Source organism: Pygoscelis adeliae, unplaced genomic scaffold (assembly GCF_000699105.1).
Source record: "Pygoscelis adeliae isolate BGI_AS28 unplaced genomic scaffold, ASM69910v1 Scaffold390, whole genome shotgun sequence".
Taxonomy (NCBI): domain Eukaryota; kingdom Metazoa; phylum Chordata; class Aves; order Sphenisciformes; family Spheniscidae; genus Pygoscelis; species Pygoscelis adeliae.
Genome location: NW_008823921.1, coordinates 647245 through 659315, shown reverse-complemented (window position 1 = coordinate 659315; position 12071 = coordinate 647245). Strand labels below are relative to the sequence as shown.

Sequence of the window (12071 nt, the reverse complement as noted above, 5' to 3'; positions counted from 1 at the left end):
GTGCAGGGGGACGGTGGCATGCAGGGCAGGTGTGCACGAGGAGTGGACGTGAACTTGGGCTTCTAATGTTTCTCAAATAGCAGCTGAGAGGCTAGGTGCATGAAAAGCTCCAGCTCAGAGGGTTCTTCCCCATCTGGAAGGTGGCAAACCAAAGATGGTCCACAAATCCAGCCGGGAGGCAGAGAGCATTCCAGTCCTGTGGTCATGGAGCTCTCCAGGGATGTGGGAGATGTGGGTTCACCCAGCAGTAGCAGGAGGGACCCCCTTCCCAGGACTGTGCCTCAGTTTCCCCACAGTGCGCCTAAAATCAGTGGAGGGCGGAGCAGTTAATAACGTGGGTAGCTTTTGAACAGGGCTTTGCTGGGAAATTGCTGCAGGAGTGCAAAATATGGAATGTTTTGTGCGAAGAGCAAATGATGAACTGGCTGGAGGCAGAGCGTGAGGCTGCTCCCTTGACTTTATCCCCTTCCAATCTCCATCCTCCTCCAGCTTTCTCCACCCGCCTCGACGCGTGCGTGTCCTGAGTTAAAAGCAGTTTTGGCAGGAGAGCCAAGTCCTGCAGCCCGAGCGCCTGCTGTGGGAGGAAGGCAGCATGCGACTTGAAGAGTGTTAAGGAAACTATAGGAAGATTAGGAAATGTGTGATGAGTTTTGATAACTGGAGGAAGCAGGTCATGTCCTGCTTCGATCGAGGTCTGCCTGGAGGTATGAAAGCAGCCTTTGCCACAGTCACGAATCAGTCGTGACTTGTTGGCGCTCTCCGCTCTGGCCGAGGATGCTCTGGGCTGGCAGGATGAGGCTGGGGACCTTCGGGATCTTGCTAATGCTTGTCCACGCGTCAGCAGCCTGTGAGTTTGGGCCCTTCCCTTACAGCACCACGGGGATCGTCTGCAGGATGACCAAGCCCGCAGCATTGCTGTGTAAGTGCCTGCTCATGGGGCTGCGTTTCCCCCCTCTCCACCAGGAGAAGTTAGTGATAGATCAGCCAAGTGAAGGGGTTTCTTGCTTCCCTGGCTCTCGTGGAAACTGTTTCTCTAGTAAGATGTATTCATATCTGCCTGGGAGCATGGGTTAAACCATGGGCACCTGAACTGAATAGGCACAAATTCTCAAAGGAGCTAGAAAACGGTCCTCAGCCCCTCTCCTTAGTCCAAAGTTTGAGCAATGTTCCTTGTTGGGGGCTGGCGTGATGGAAGAGCTAGAGCAAATGTGTGTTTGATTTCTCACCTTGCTGCAATTTCACCTCTTGGGGTCAGTGTGCAGAAGGGGAGAAACGGGTTCTCTGCTGCTGTGGGTTTATTTGCAAGGATTTGGGGGCTCTGTGGGTGAGGGAAGAATAATTAGTGCTTCTGCAAAGGGTGGGAACAGCTCTGTCCCGTCCCCTCCGACAGTGGTACATGCAGAGAAGGATGCTGGGCCAAACTGAGAGAGGGTATTTCTGTGAGGAAAACCTCCTGTACAAGCGTGTGCCTGAGGCTGAGGCTGGAACGGGCTGGATAACTTTAGGAAAACGGGTACAGAAACTTCAGTCTCAGAATTTTTCCTATGGAGACCCAGCAGCTGACTGCAATACAAGCAAGCAGCAACACAGCAAAGCACTGGGGTAAAGCCAACAGCTTGTGCGATGTGAGGGCAAGCACAGCCTCGACCTTTCCAAAATCTGCCCCTAAGGTGCAGGTGAGGTGTGTGAAAGCTGGGCTCGATTCCCTGGAAACAGCCCTGCTGGTGACTGTCGAGCCACACATGCTGCTGTCCCCAGCTGCCACCAGCTGTTAAAGTTAGGACTTGGTTTGTTTTGTTTTTTTTTTTTTTTTAATTTACTCTGAAGCTACTGCTAATGCTTCCTTAATCTAATGGAAATACCTTGCATAAAACTCTTCTGTAGTGCTTTAATCTAGGGTGCGGACCCGACTTTGCAGCCAGGAGAGACTGCAGTTTGATCTTTGCCCTTTTCTTCCACTGACAGTGAACCAGGAAACAGCGCAGGTCATTCAAGCAGCCTTCAGAAATGCCAAATTCCCAAATATCACCGGGGAAAGGTCCATGCGGCTCCTCGGCAAGGTGGCTTACGAGCTGACCAAGTGAGTATCTCTGTGTCTCTGTGCCAGGGGAGGTGCGGGCTGATGGAGAGGAACGGAAGCTAGCTTTGGAGGGAGCTTTGATCCAGCAATTCCTGGTGAAAGCAAAGCTCTGGACCAGGGCAGACACATTTTCCGATCTATGCCTTGCAGACAATTTGCACATTAAGGTTTAGGCTGCTGATGTATTATTTAAGAGCTTTTCCAACTCAGTGGGCAGACAGTGAGGCAGCGCGCAGAGCAAATCTCTGACAGTGGGGATGGGGAGCTCTGTCCCTGTGGGCTGGAGCTCCGGGGGCCCATCGCTGACAGACGGAGCCGGTGGCACATTGAGTGGCAGAGGGCACCCCGCCGGAGCCACCCTTGTCAGTAGGATGTCACTTGGCCAGGCTTTGTGACAAACAAGGCTGGGTTTCGCTGTGTTACTAACTTTTATTTGGGGACAATAAACGCAATGATGCAAACGCAGGACGGATTTCCTGCTGTGACTGCAGCTGACACAGAGCACCGCAATACAACGGGGTTGTTTCTACAGGGTGTTGCTCCGTGTTTCCTGTTCCCCCCCTCGCCTCATCTGAACATCACAGGGGAGGAGCAGGGCACCGAGGCTGAGCGAAAGCACCATTGCCCTTGTGCGTGGCCCCTGTGATTTGCAAAAGCTCCTTGAGCGCTTCCCCGAGTTGGCACAGGCCCCTTAGAGACCCCAAATCCTCAGGAGCAAACCTGTCTTGCCTGGCCACAGAAAACAACCCCGGGGTTGGGGACAAACTGGGTTTCTGTTGTTTGTAGCATCCAGGTCAATGACTTGTCCATAGAGCAGAGTGAGGTGGAGCTCAAGGAGAACGATGCCATTCACATTGCCATTAAAAATGTGACGGCCTTCTTCAAAGGGACCCTGACCTACGGCTACGCCGGTGCCTGGTTGTAAGTACCCGGGGGCTGGCTGCTGCCGAGCACCACGGCCCCAGCTCCTGCCGCTGCCCACAGGCAGGACTGGCCCATGGCACGAGTCGAGGCGGAGGGGCTGCGCACCTCTGGCTCTCTAGCAATGGCAGCATTGCTTACTGCCTGAGCGAGGCAAGATTTTATACGCCAGCAGTGCTGCTTAGCCCCACCACTGCTCTTCTTGCCTTGCTTTCTGCCTTTCTGTCTGCACCATCACCCCTTGCGTGAGGAAACAAGATGGCTGAAGTGCACAAGTTGACTTCTTCCCTCCCCTTCGTTGCTCTATTAACTTTGAGTGGGGAAAAAAGGGGCTTAATGCTCCCGTTCGCCTAAGTGCCGCTAAGGCAGTGGTTTGCAATGATTTAAAGCCAGAGTATTTGAGATGGGCTGCTGCGTGCTGGGGTTTTGCACACCACAGTGCAAGGACTGATGTGAGAGGAGTTATAAAACCCACCCGCAGCTGATGTGCGGTCGGGGAGAAGCTGCTCCCAGCACAGGTTGCTAAATGTCCTCTCTTCTGCCGTTACAGTTTGCAGCTTTTTCATTCAGTTGATTTTGAAATCGAGTCTTCCATTGATCTCCAGATAAACATTAAACTGAGTAAGTAACAGCTGGGGATCACTAGCTGCGGGAGATCTTTGTGTGCGTGCTTCCTCCAGAGCAGCAGGATGGACTGGGTGGTGGGCACAAGACCGGGCCAGCTCTGCTCACCTCTGTGGGGATCGGACGGCATCTGGAGGCTGGAAGCGGGTCTCTGCCGCCCTGTGCACACAGGCTAGGAGACAATGTGGCCCTCAAAGACCTCATGGTTTTAACAGACCAAGCAGAGGAAGCTGGTACAAATCATTTCAGCAAAGTCATGCTGATTTACACCAGCAGCAAGTGAAGAACGGTCTGGCCTTCTGGACTGTCTTTAGGACCGGCTTTTCAGCTCCTGCTGCTCAGGATGACTTGAAGAAAACATGGGGATGTTTCAAAAGAGCGAGCCAAACGAGGGCTTTGGTGCAGGAGGTTTGAACATCCTTATAGTCCACTTTTTCAACTCTCTCCAGGTGTGGCCAAGGTGTGCTCTGGGAAATGAATCCTCTTCCTTGGGAAAGTTAATAGACTTAGACTAGAAGGGGACAGAGGCAAACTACACTCCTCCACCTCCTATAAGGGATGAGAGGGACGTGGGTTATCACATGTGCCTCACAATACATTTTCCTGCCTCAAAATACACTTTCCTGGTAAGCTCCCAGGGGGAGAAGAGCAGCACGAAGCTCTCAATGACAGTATATTGCCATTTCCAAGCTTTTTGCAATACGACTTAATTCCCTCCCCACTCTGGTTTGTGGGTTGCACATACTGCCCAGGTTCTCCTGGGTGATGTTAGGGGACAACCGAGCCCCTGATGATAGAAGCTAGCGAGGCGGGCAGGTATCCAAATGAAGTGTGAAGAAGGGTGTCCGGTAGACTTGCTTGGCTGGAGCTGTGAGCAGAAACCCTCCACCCAGGTGCCAGGTAGCCCCATCTGCCCCGACTTTGCAGGGTCCTGAGTCTTTTGGCAACATCCCCTGGGAGGTGTGGGGAACTCTGGCTGCTCCTCTGCAGTGATTCCCTGCTCCTGGTCTCCAGTGTCTGCAAAGTGCACTTGTCTTCCTCGTCTCGGTAGCAAATTAGCTATTTTTCTTCTTTTTCTTTCATCCCGTGCAGTGTGCCAGAAGGACCAAGTGGCTGCCGATGCCTCAGACTGCTACCTGACTTTTCACAAACTGACGCTTCACCTCCAAGGAGACAAGGAGTGAGTCTGTTCCCCTTCAAAATAGGGCTTCACTTGCCCCACTGCTGGTCCCTGAGCACTTCAGCCCAAGTGTCACCCACCGTGGGGACTGCTGGGCGGTCCTTGACCGCGCTCCCTGTCTTACGCAGACCGGGCTGGCTGAAGCAGCTCTTCACAGATTTCATCTCCTTCACTTTGAAGTTTGTTCTCAAGAGCGAGGTAAGATCAGCCGCTGCCTGTGGACAGAGGAAAGGTCAGTTTGTATGCTGCACACTCCTCTGCTCACGTATGCCCCCAAGATAATAGCAATATAATTTATAGTGTTTGTGAAAAATAAGACAAATAGAATCCACAAAAAAAAAACCAGCTTGGAGGAGGTGGGAGGCTGCGCTGACACTGGGATCTCTGATGGTGCCGGACTCTGACCAACAGCCCCCAGATCTCACCATGAGGCCCAGCTCTGCTCCACAACACAAAATCCTACCCTCCACCTTCAGTTTTTCCCCTCTTTTCCTCTTTAGGTGTGCAACGAAATCAATTTTCTTGCCCAGGTACTGGCAAATTTTGTACATGATTTAGCAGGTAAATATCCTTGTTTTTTCTGCTTTCTTTTTTTATGTGCAGCTTCAGACATTTGAGCCCCAGCAGGGCAGTAGCCACATCCATCAAAAAAGTCCTTTGAAAATGTGTATGGGATCCCAAGCCCTCAGACAACAGCAAAATAAACCTTAACAATGTTATGCTTTGAATTTTCTGCATCAGGTTGATTTTTAAGGGTGATTGCACTGGTTGAAAGGCACACTTCAGTTCATAAGGTACTTCTCCTTTATTACGTAATGACCAGAGGCGCAGGATAGGTGCAGAAGGACTGATGTTAGCTAGAACAGGAGCATGCATTGGAGTAATTGGGCTGAGATATTGCAGCATCTGTATCTGCCTGCTGCAGATTTTCCCATGCTTCCCAGTCCCAAATATCAGGGAAAAGGAGCAGAATGTAAAACTAAGAGTAATTACCCCTATTTCCCAGTGGAGAAGCTGAGTCAGTGAGCAGCAGCAGGATCAGCACTAGCACCCAAAGGAGTGGGACCCCCCAGTCCCACCCCCGTGTTCTTTTAGAACGCTGGGTCACCTTCTGCAGCAAGTCCTAAAAGCACTGCTTAAGGTCCTATTTCTGGTGTGAGGTTTTTGTGTTTTATTCCCGCAGCAAATTTTGTCCGGGATAAGGATATCAGCGTTGATATCTCCCTTGCATCAGTTCCTTTAATAAAAGCAAATTACCTAGAATCACATCACAAGGTAAAGTAACCCGGGCTGCTCAGAGACGAAAGGTTTGCTGGCGATGATGTTCGCTGGAAGGCTGGGAGGGGTCGGTCCCTTTGCTGCCATGCAGTGCTTGCTGCGCTGCAGCCAAAGGTAAGTCTGCAGCGTGGGCTGATGCCAGCCTCTCGCCCAGCCGAGCAGCTTGCTCTCTGCTCTGAGTCCAGCCAGCCAGGCCTTCGCCTTGCAATGAAAATGCAGGTATTGACATTTTGTCCTGTCTCCCTGCTGCTTATCATGGCCAACACGCTTGCTTTCCTTTAAAGGGCCTTGTCCTGTACAAGAACTACTCTGATGTCTTCAGTGACTCTGTTTTCTCCCCGTCACTGCTGACCGAGTCCCGAATGCTCTACTTCTGGCTGTCTGAACACATCCTCAACTCTCTGGTTTCGGCAGCTTTCTTAGATAAGCGCCTGGTGTTGACCATCAGAGGGGAGAAGTTGCAGGTGACTATTTCAGGGGTGGTTCCCTCCTTACCTCATACATCATATTTTGGGGAGAGAGTAAAAAATTCTCTAAGCACTGTTTTTTGGTGAGAGCTAGTTTCTGCAGAAGATATAGAAATCTATAGTCAGTCACTACATGTGATCCTGGTCAGAAATTGGTACCTTCTTAGCAAGTATGTGTTACCAGGTAGTGTTATCCCTTAGAGCGGTAACACCAGCTGATAGAAAACTTGCCTTCTGAGTTGTAAAGTGACGTGATTTTCTGTGGGAGTACTGAGGTAGAAAGGGAGTGGACTCAAGAGGAACTCAGCCATGCCTCTGAACTGGCCACAAGCCAGACATCAGCTCTGGCCCATCCAGCCTGCATCAGGGCTAACCATAACCTCCTCTTTCATTTTTCTACAATCTGTTTCTGGTTTGTTTCTGAAGGCGCTGTTTGAAATGGAAGACACAGAAGCGCAGCGGAAGGCGGTACAGATGGTAACTGCATTTTATGTCAAACGAGGAACTTTTCAAATGGATTCTGTTGCATTGTAATGTCTCGTGTCCTTCCCTCGACAACTCAAGAGTCTTGGGTGGGGCTGACGGGGAAAACCAGGGATTGATGGAGAAACCGTTGTGCTTTGCAAGGAGGATTTCTCCACTCTCCATGCTGGCACAGCTTCCTTGAAACTCGGCTGAGTTATTGGGCTTGTGTGAACTGGAGGAGGAATTAGGGACTACAAAGGGGATGCAGCTGTGTGGAAAGTTGGCATGAAATTGGGATGTGGTAGGGAAAAAGCCTGACTCTTCTGTTGCTCCTTATTTGACCAGATTTTTCAAGGCACCTCCTATAATGACTCTGTGGCCAAGGTGTGGAGTCTCGCCCATCCCCAAATCTCTCTTCAGCCTGAAGGGACAGTCGTTAAGTCCTTGGTAGCAGTGGAGGTCAGCATCTTTCCCCTGGGAGAAGAGCCCCTGATGGTTCTATACATGGAGAAGGTCAGTTCTTGCTTCTCCTGACCTTGGGACAGGCTCTGTCCCAAGTCTGGATGACTCCTGGTGCTCAGGGACGGTAATGGCAGGGAGCCCTTTGGGAAGGGGCTGGTGGCTAAACCATGGGAGGTGGAGAAGGCGTATCAGTTCTTTTTAACACTCCCATCTCTTCCCTCGACATTGGAGGCTGGGAATGATGATAGTGACCATTTTGGCTCAACACCTCCCCTATTAGGCCAGCCCATCACTGGTGTGCAAGTGGTAAGTGCAGCACTTGAAAGCTCTGATGAGCCCCCATTAACCTGTATCTGAAACAGTGAAACTCCTTTATCTGAGGTATTTTAGGGAGAATGAAGGCACCATGGGAATATATTTATTTTGAAATCTCCTCGTTCCCAAATTCTAGCTCAAATTCTTCTCAAATTCTAGCACTTAGAGGATGGCTATCTCTGAAATGAAGATACAGCTCTGAAGAATGAGAAGCTCAAAAAAGCTTTTCCTCTATGTATGTCTGTATGAAAGTTCCTGCTTACACTGTGTTTTACCCCAAACTGCTTTATACTGAATCTAGGAAGACAGAAAAAAGAAATGCCAACAGCCATGCTGTCTTGGGTAACATCACAAGAAAGCAGTATGTTTGTCCAGCCTTGCAATTATGGGCTGGTATGGACACTAAACACTGCACAAAAGCAAATCCCTGCCTGAGGGTAGACCAGAGTCTTTAATTTAAAGGGTTAAATTGTAATCGAGAATAATTCCCTCCTGCCCTCTGCAAGTATCCCACGTTAGCAGGGTGTTACGGGGAAATATGCACGGCTGTTTTTTATGCTCCAGGTGATATCTTGAAACAAATTTCTGGTAGGACTGCAGGAGCACTGAACTAGAGGTGGTCCCTAAAATCATGGCTCTCAGGATGTGATCTGCTCCTGGCCTGCCAGACCCTTGGTTGTGACCTGCAACTAGATCACAAAATGTTCCTTTTAACAAACGTTTGCATACAAGCAAAAGCGAGAAAATGAGTCTAAATGGCCAGAATTCAGAGATTGCTTTCTTTTTTAATTTGGTTATAAATTAAAACACTATGGTAAGACTACTTGTGGTAGCCCTGGCTACCCTGGGGCTGGCCTCTCCACATCCAGTCTGATGATCTTTCACGTTGAGATGGATGGTCATTGGGAAACAACACCCTACATAACCATTTCCTTCCTTATGCAGGATTTGGTTCACAAAATGGTAAAAGCATCAGTCCTGTGGATAAGCCAGTCTAGAGCCCCACAGGCTGAGGCTGTGGGCATCAGGGAGGAGTTTGTTGCATGCAAATGGAGAAGTAAAATGCCAGCCTTCTCTAGTAATATCTGGAGGTAAAGCCAGAAGGATGTTGAACTCTGGGTCATAGAAAGTAAATCAGAATTTCCAAATGCAGCTCCCTGCTATAAGGCAAGATGTGCTACAACTCAACTCTGCCATTCGTCTCTGTGCAGGAAATCACGGTCACTATCCAAGCTGCCTATGTGGAAAAGAAACTCATTTTGCACCCTTTGGACTCCAGGTTGGTACTGTGGTCTCTTGTGGGTTTCATTGCCTGAGAACAGCACAAAAAGAGGATCTCTGCAGCCCTGAGTGACCTTTTTTGCCCCTTTTTCCTTCCCTTCAGGATAGAGTTTAAAGTCTTTAAATGCACAGCTGATCCACGTGGGGTAAGTCCTAAGAAAGTATTCTCTAGGCCATTTGTGGCTAAATGATGTCTTTGAAACCTTTTTGTATGAATTTTCTGGCTTTCAGAATGACCCATCCATAAGAAACTTCCTGCAGACAATGATCTCCGTTGTCGGGATCCCAGAAGTGATTTCAAGTGAGTTTTCCCTTTGGGGAAGTGCCAACCTACTCCATAAAGCATCAAACATCAGATCTCCTAAACCTAAGCACTGAAAAAATACATCAGTAACCCTGACAGCTGGGGGGGGAACCACATTACTGATGCGAATTTCTGCTGGATTCACTTGGGGAATGGGGAACCCTTTGTAAATGGCTAGGACAAAGGAAAAGTGAGTTTTCCGTCAGGCCAAAGGCCGTGGGGCATTGAGGCACAATTAGCTTTTGGCAGCAGGCAGACAAGGTCATAGTACATGACGAGCAGCAAGCCAGGATGGCCGTACCTGTAACTGGATGGGTTTACTGATTCCGTAGGGATCGAACCAGCTTTGACTTCACTGATGAACAGCAAAGGGCTTAATCTATTTGAGATCAGAAATCCTGAGATCATCACAAGAAAGGTAAGCAGAGTTCAGAAATACCTGGCTCTCAAAGCCCTTCTTGGGAGTGTGGCATAAACTAATATAATACTTTTCTTTTCTCTCCTCCCTTTTTAGGGATACATAATTGTACAACTTGACTTTAGCTTCCCGAATCATTTGCTTCTTGATTTTCTTGAGAAAATATTATAGAGCTGATCTCTTCATAAAGGAGTATAGGAACTTGTGTACAAGCAGAAAGATTGTGTGTGAACCAATTAAAAGAAGAGCGGATTTAAATCACCTTTTGTTGAATTTTCTTTCCTTTTCCTGAGAAACGCTCCAGTTTCTGTGCAATTGTACTTCCACAGAGCCTTTCCTCTGCAAAGATCTTGAAGTCTGCACCTCTACGCACCCTACTTTTTCAGGATCTTTAAAGGAATTGTGTGCTTAGGGGTAAGGGTTGGACTCTTGAAGTGCATGGGCTCTGGGTTAGCACTCACAGGAGGCAGCAGAAATGGGCTTTGCCCACCTTTTGGCATCTCTGTTGTTACGTTTTGGAAACGTAGCACCTTTTGCGCTGATCCTGCATTTTGTTTCTACCATGAGCCAAGAGGCTCCTGATTTTGACAGACTTCAGCAACTCAAATGACATTACCGAACTCCAAGTGAGCTCAGAACCAGTTATGCTAAAAGACCTGGATATGGCTGAAAAAAGTAAATGGGATGTGAATTTACAGTGCAGTACAGTAACAGAGAGCTCTTGTGTCCTGGGTACTTTTTTACAGAGCCTGTAGACTCTGTGTAGAGCTCTAGGCAACTTGTTATGCCCATGTTGTTGGGACAGTGGGAACAAACTTGAGAAAAGCAATAAAAATGATAAGGAAGCCAAAGAGATTATAAGAGAAAGTGTAAGTGTCTAGTCAGACAGCAGGTTCCTGTTCCTTTCTACTACAGTGCAATAATTTATCTGAAGTGGCTCAGTTATTTTCCTGTACCAATTCATGCTTCTCTTTTTTTAAATTTGTCTTTTCACTTGGAAGAGATCTCAGGTGACAAATCTGAGACTGTAATGGTGATCACATTAACAAAGGCAGAGGATGATGTTCTCCTCCCATACAAAGCAATATTAAAGTTGGGGCTTCCACAAAGAGCCCTTCGAGGCTGGTAGCAGGATGGCCTCAGTTTCTCGAGCTCCCTGGGCGTGGTGGTTGCTCCCTCCGCATTCCCATGGATGTCCTCCCCAGGGAATGAGCCAGGCCCCTCTGACCTGCTCCTCTCCCACCCTCAATGCCACAGGCCACCGACCTCCCTCAGCACTTCCTTGCTCCGACTGCTGGGTTTAACATGTCTTCAGTGGTCATGGTGCCAAGGCTGGTGGAGGAGAAGGTCAGGGCACATGGAGTGGGCTGAGCTTACAGGTTGCTCCATGGCAGCCAAGGAAGGTTTATCTTACTGGGTCTCAATCAGCCGTGTCCATGCCACAGCAGGAGCAAAGTGGTGCGAAAGGTGTGACACCATGGCGTGGCCAATGGTGGTCTTGAGGAAGCCCTGGTGCAGTGGGCAACTTTCCATCTCCCTTCCCACCCTGTTTCCACCACTGCCTCTGCTGGCTATTTCGGTACCGGCTAAGGGCTTGTCCACGCTCCCTCCTGCTCTGAAGCCACCAATGCCAAGGTGGAATTTTCCCTGTGGAAGGGAAAACGGCAACGTCTGCTGAAGACCATGGGAAGTGGCTTCTGTCAAGCCAGGGCTCTCTGGTCCTCCTGAATGACATCCCACTAGAGTGATGAGCATTAATAAAAAGGAAATGGCAGAAAAAATGCCTTTTTTCTGCCTTGGAGATGCCTTGCCCCGCCGGGGGGAAGGTGTCTGCTGGGGACATTCAGTGGTGACAGGCTGTCGGGGCTAGGCAAGACAGCTGCCCTTGCATGGGGGAGCGGGGACTCAGCTGAAGGGGGGAATCATAGAATCATAGAATCATTAAGGTTGGAAGAGACCTCTAAGATCATCGAGTCCAACCATCAACCCAACACCACCATGCCCACTAAACCATGTCCCTCAGCGCCTCCTCTACCCGTCTTTTAAATACCTCCAGGGATGGCGACTCAACCCCTTCCCTGGGCAGCCTGTTCCAATATTTAACCACTCTTTCGGTAAAGACATTTTTCCTCACATCCAATCTAAACCTCCCCTGGCGCAACTTGAGGCCATAAGTCTTGAGAAAGTCCTTTTCGGCACGGCTCCTCCTTACCGACTTCGGTGGGCGGCTGGCCGCAACCTCCTCGCGGGCACGCCTGTCCCGGGAGGGGCCGGGC

At 49.5% G+C, this 12071-nt stretch overlaps 1 protein-coding gene across 1 annotated transcript; it reads left to right on the top strand.

Moving 5' to 3' along the window:
• Window positions 1-755: 755 nt before the first annotated feature.
• On the top strand, window positions 756-9966 carry CETP (cholesteryl ester transfer protein, plasma). Its single transcript, XM_009320013.1, has 16 exons — window positions 756-919; window positions 1966-2080; window positions 2867-3001; window positions 3552-3622; window positions 4718-4805; window positions 4934-5003; window positions 5306-5366; window positions 5989-6080; window positions 6368-6547; window positions 6977-7027; window positions 7361-7528; window positions 9004-9071; window positions 9177-9219; window positions 9305-9374; window positions 9710-9795; window positions 9892-9966. Exons 1-16 carry the CDS (start codon window positions 775-777, stop codon window positions 9964-9966), a joined length of 1518 nt encoding a protein of 505 aa, XP_009318288.1. The 5' UTR covers window positions 756-774.
• The last annotated feature ends 2105 nt before the right edge of the window (window positions 9967-12071 follow it).

Bases quoted from the DNA above. Each gene is read 5' to 3' on its own strand.
- CETP (XM_009320013.1), top strand. From the start codon at position 775: ATGCTCTGGGCTGGCAGGATGAGGCTGGGGACCTTCGGGATCTTGCTA. The intron at 2,081-2,866 runs GTGAGTATCTCT...TGTTGTTTGTAG, and splicing joins GTGGCTTACGAGCTGACCAA to CATCCAGGTCAATGACTTGT. The intron at 5,367-5,988 runs GTAAATATCCTT...TTATTCCCGCAG, and splicing joins TTTTGTACATGATTTAGCAG to CAAATTTTGTCCGGGATAAG.